The sequence below is a fragment of the Perkinsus marinus genome (genome assembly GCF_000006405.1).
Source record: "Perkinsus marinus ATCC 50983 genomic scaffold scf_1104296951484, whole genome shotgun sequence".
Lineage (NCBI taxonomy): Eukaryota > Perkinsozoa > Perkinsida > Perkinsidae > Perkinsus > Perkinsus marinus.
In genome coordinates this window covers 8,201-13,850 of record NW_003209272.1, presented here as the reverse complement: position 1 = coordinate 13,850, position 5,650 = coordinate 8,201, and the positions used below count along the sequence as shown (strand labels likewise).

General features: G+C 44.0%; 1 protein-coding gene across 1 annotated transcript; it reads left to right on the top strand.

Moving 5' to 3' along the window:
• Positions 1–123: 123 nt before the first annotated feature.
• Pmar_PMAR001585 (hypothetical protein) lies at positions 124–873 on the top strand (the record flags this gene model as incomplete). Its single annotated transcript, XM_002777572.1, has 1 exon — positions 124–873. The coding sequence occupies one exon, from the start codon at positions 124–126 to the stop codon at positions 871–873; it is 750 nt and encodes a 249-aa protein (XP_002777618.1).
• Between the last annotated feature and the right edge of the window lie 4,777 nt (positions 874–5,650).

Below are 5,650 nucleotides of genomic sequence, written 5' to 3'. Positions count from 1 at the left end.
AGAGGGTGTCACCGCCTCCATGAACCAGAGGTTTTTTCTTCTCGCTGTTCGAGAACTGCCTCCTTCCTCCCTACAACCCTTGGACTCTCATCAACAAACTCTTCAGGTTAAGTCTTATTCGTAATGCCTTTCCCCTACGGCCTCTTCTTGGTTGCCATTGTGACGCAAACAGCAGCCCAGAGACAACCTGACATCCCTTACCAAATTACCGCTGACTATCCAGCCGGTTGTTATGGAGGCCCTGGTCCAGGGGATGGAAGCAACATTGCCGAGCTTCAAGCGCCTTGCTGCATTTACAACGTGAAGGGATACACAGTCGGTGCAAGAGAAGCTCGGGTTTATAGAGAAACTGCCGGTATCATACTCAACACCAACAGGCATAATTTAGCTGGCACCATGCAAATAAACGTCACTTTGATGTTTAACATCTCCCTGCTCCAACCCAAGTTCATCGGTGCCGAAGTTGAGACGTATGGATTGGCTCACCTGAGTGTCGGCGATGAAAAGCGAGAATTCTACTTGTCCATAGGCGGGGGCAACGTGAAACGCTCTTATGGCACTGGAATGATGGTCTACACTCCAATTATTGAGGGTGGTTTTATTCCTAACAAGGGGAGTGTTGTCCATATTTGGGGGGTAGATACTCTAAAAGGTATGGCTACCTCATCCGGCCTGTTCTTAACTGCTACTCACAAGCCCGCCACCAATGCAGAAGAGGTCAATTTCTTTTCAACAACAGACCTTTACATGGAGAAGAGAAAAGATGGTTGGGGTTTCAAGTTGGAATACTTCTTCGATGATTTGACTCAAAAAATCAAATATTACGACAAGTATGCTATCCGCGGTTATTTGCTGGACAATATTATAGGGTGATTCACACTGTGTGAGTCTATGCAGCATCATCTTTCTATGCTTAGGCGGTGCGGTGAAGTGGGTGGGGATAGTTTCTCTACCACAATTCTGATGCTTCACGCACCGTTCATATTTCTTGGATGATACGAAGACTTTTGACGACACCATTAATCTATTTACTTTTTCGCGTTATTCATATCCTTCTTTAATATGGCGGCAATATGGTTTGCGGACTCCTGCTTTCTATTCTTCATCGGGATGCAGGTCTGCGCATCACTCAGTGCGGTATTTAGCTTGTTCACGAGTACATTTTAACTCGAGGAGCGCCAAAGAGTGAAGATTCCGCTGGGCTCATGGTCTACTATTGCTGGGCTGTCAATGATTATGTAGTGGCTGATTATGGTATTGAACAAGACCAATATGATACGCTTCCATATCCTTCAATCCTGTGGATGTTGCTGCGTTCATATATGGGGGACACTTAGTGAGTGTCACTCACAGTATCAACTCGGCTTCTTACGATGAGACTCGATCGATCGAAACATCTGATCGTGCACATATCTATTTGGGGACTTCAACCTTCGTGACCCAGGTTTCCACCGTAGAAGATATCCCGTAGCGACGTGGAAATTCCACGTCGCTACAATATATTTTGGACATCCGTTGCGTATCAATGCTCTCTGCTGTAGCACATACCCGACTTGACAGATTCGCTAGCTAAAAGCTAGTGATTGAGATGGTAACAAACAGACGCTATGAAACTATTGCATGATCGGCAGCAAAACAACAGTACCGACCTTCATCTGTTCCTTAGCCATGATCAACACAAAATTAGAGCTTGGTAGGTAGATACTCATTGCATGGGTGTAAGCATTAACACAATCCACTTGACTGGATGGATGAACAACTTAGTTCGAGTTTCAGGGCTTAGCCGAAACCCTTAGACGAGGCAACGTAGTTCTTAGATTTCCTATCGAGTAGCCTCCTCGATAGGCTACCCGCCAGGTTAGGTCAAGCCTGAGCATAGATGGGCAGAATCACGTTACGGACCGTTACGCAAGTCCCGTACGGTACGGGCCGTACCGTAAAATTACGGCGCCGTAACGGGTCTTACGGAGATGCAGAGGACGAAACGAGGATTGATCATTCATGTCGCCTAAATCTACTTCACGTGAATGCGAATCCGTAGATAAGGCCGGCCTGGCAGTTCCGGGCCAGCCTGGGAGTAAGACGCACGGAATTTGCAAAGAATACGAGTGGCAAATGCGACCCGAATGTTACTCTCTCAGCGGTTCGGTTGAATCCGAGCCACGAAAAATGAGTTTAACAGCTATTTGAGCTACGGAAGAAGGCATTACAATTCTAAAAAAGCAGTTCAGCACCAACCGTAAAGTCGTCAGGCCTCTCCGTAACCGTAAGCTGCTTAAGTTATGCCCGCCGTAACGTAAACCGTAGAAAACCTTACGCTGCCCATCTATAAGCCTGAGTTCATCTCGTGTTTCGCCCTCAGATACTTATGCATTATTATCATAGCGATATGCGAAGCTATATATACGTTTGAGATAGCTCATCTCAAATGAGTGATACCACGCTCTCTAAATATCTTTTATGTCTCCCTTTCAGATGCTCGTACGTTTCTCTGAAGACCCGTCGGCATAAAACGCGGCATGGTTATGATGATATATGACGCTATACATATGTTTGAGATGAGTAATGGAACTCTTTTTATTCTGGTGAGAAATTTTGTTGTAAGCCTCAACTCGGAATCGGTTGAATAATAACGTCCTGAAGCAACATGAAGAATGGTTTGTGGTTGACAAACTTTCCCCATCGATTTTGGGCTTCACACTTGTTCTAAGCCCGACTTGACGATTCTCTCCTTTCCCTTTTTTCTTTTCCTTTTTCCCCTCCTTTTCTCCTTTTTCCTTAATAACTATGCGTACTTGATACAATAAGGATACTTCTAATAAATATTGAAAAATACACAATTCTGATGTATAAGTGTGCACGTATGTCTTCATCTGAAAATATCATATTTCGTATTTGTCAACAGACAGACCCTTGTTGCCTGCTAAAATAGCCGCCAATTCTTTGCTGTTTTCTTCAGCAGCGACAGAGAACCGCTCCTGCTGAACTATCTCAGTGACGAGGGAACCTCGATTACTTTTCTTCGCCGCAAGCTACGACGACGACTTATGCGCATCCTGGTTCGTAAAATCTACTGTACTGTTTTTTCGTCACCAAATTGGTGTCACCAATTTCTCCGCTTTCTTCACCATTTTTCTCAGAACCTTCTTCAACAAAGGGTAGATCTCCGTAGCATACGATTCCACATGAGTGCAATTACGCGCATACACTCTCACAAAACACGTCGCGCCTTTCGAACTGAAACCAAAACTACAACCCTGCAGAACAGCTCCTTCCGAAATCGCCACGTCGAACATCTCAGAGCAACCAGCTTTCAAATATTTGCCTCCGATCGGGCCCGATTTTTCCACACAAACTAGCACAGAAGGCGGCGAGGCCTCAGAATATACTTTTTCGTGAACTGTGGTCTCGGTGACTGTATTACTTAATCGAACAGTCTGAAAAACAACGCGGATAGGAAAAAAATCGGTTGTAATTTTCTTACTTGGAAAACTAGTTCTTTCGAATGCTTATAATCATAAGACACCGAAATGATGCCCGAAGACGAGCCGTTCTCCGTTCGGCTGAGTCAGAAATTTCCAAAAACAGATGACCGCACTTACTCAATTATATTCACGCACTCGCCTTCTGAACTGCACGTGCCCGAGCACCCGGGCGCAGCAGGCTTCATTCACATCTGGAAACCACGGATATCTACACAGGAATTTATAGTCCTTTGAAGCTAGCTTCAATATACGACTATCGAATTCGCCTACCTGGAGCTCATCACCGGAAACTCTGCAGATAAAAATACCAATGATATGAAAATGCAAAGAGTATGCGTTTTCTATACTGATATTAATGATAGTGAGTAACTCGTCGCTATCATAGTCCCGAAAGGTTACTATTATCACAATACAAATGTTCATATAGTCTGAGATCGATTTTTACTAACCCCGAAAAATACCAAAAAAAATTATTGACATTTTGATATCAAATTGACGAGCACTATACACCAACCGACTACAACAACCATCTCCACAGATTAAATAATTGGAAAAACGAAAACCCCATAGTGTGCTTGGAAGGACATAGCAAAAATCTCAGCAAGGTCCTCCACGAACAGTCAAAAACGTATCGATATGCATGACATAAAAATATACAAAAATCGTCTTACACGCAGCAGCTCGGCACAGGTCCGTTGTGGTGACAGTCTTCGGCCGATTCCGCGTTGAACAGGAGGCACACTGAAGAAAAATCACATATCAAAACACGCGATAAATAACCTACATGCTAATGTGAGAGCAACCAACAACCCTCCTCGGGAAGTTTTCTGACTCGTAGGCGGCCAACGCTAAAGCACGGCCCTGAATCTGAATAATAAATCAGTAGAGTTTCATCCCTTTTACGTGGAGTGGCAAAAAAACTCAGTGAAAAACGCGACATTCGCGGTGGTATGCAGCAGTCGTAAAGTATGTTTTTCACTAGTGTTTTCATGGTTCCAAAAACGAACCAGATGTTCGAGAGGTGTAAAAAAAAGATAATAATAAAGAAAACCAGGTCGCGCGAAGAAAACTCAAAAACCGCTATAGTGTCCTTTTTGTCAAGTATCATACATTTACTGAGAGGAAGGATGTGATCAGGCTCTATGTGGGGAAATATGTACATATGACAATATGAAAATTTCGATGGGAATTTTGGGTAACATTTTGTTGGTCTCTGTACAATTCTTCGCAAGTGATCTACTATAATCACCGAGGAGACCGCTGATCCTATCCGAAGAAAGCAAACATATATATAATACAACACTGATAAGACTTGATCAGCTATTCGAGGATATGAACATCGACAGAAACGAAGATTTCTTCTTCATCTTGAAGGCCACTCGAGAGTTACCGATCATTATAGCGCTATGTGTCATGAAAAACTGCCGCCAGACCCAAAAGTCTCAACACCTTCCTCGCTATTCTTATTATAAATAAGTACGAAAAACTCCGTCAACTGTAGACCCACAATGAGTATTATAATAGCTATTGCGATGAGACTACGTTGTCGTCGACAACTTGTCGAACTACCACTGGGCTGTATCTGATTCGCATGTTGTTGTAGTCCAAGAGTAACTCGACATAGACTTACTCTAGTATATACACAAGTACGCTACTTTTGATTATACTTTGATAAATACAAAGTTGATGCGTATACCATCCAAATGGACCGTTGGATATGTTATAGGGCGTTTCTTCACACACGAACCGAGACATCTATGCTGTGTCACCTGCGTGAGCAAATCCCACGTGGTGTGCACCAGCGTCGATATTAGTGGCCCACCGATGCCAGTCTCGGCTCATGTCGAACGTGCAACTTTCGAATTCCCGATTCTGAGCATCAAGTAGACCTGCTGCCAGAAGAATAAGGGGATCGGCCTCAGTCGGGAAATTTCAGTTCCTCATCAGTGATCAGTTCACATACGGTATGTCCCATCAGATACACTATATTAAACCTTAAAGCAACTCTAGCACGTGGCAGGAAAGATTCCAATGACGAATGTTCGCGGTCCGCGAGTCGCGGATCTACGCCTGAAAGTTATTTTAGTGAGGGGGAAAGGGGGCGGTTTTCGCGAGCCATCTGGCTCCAACGAAAACCGGGCATTTATGGGTTCAATTTATCCGCA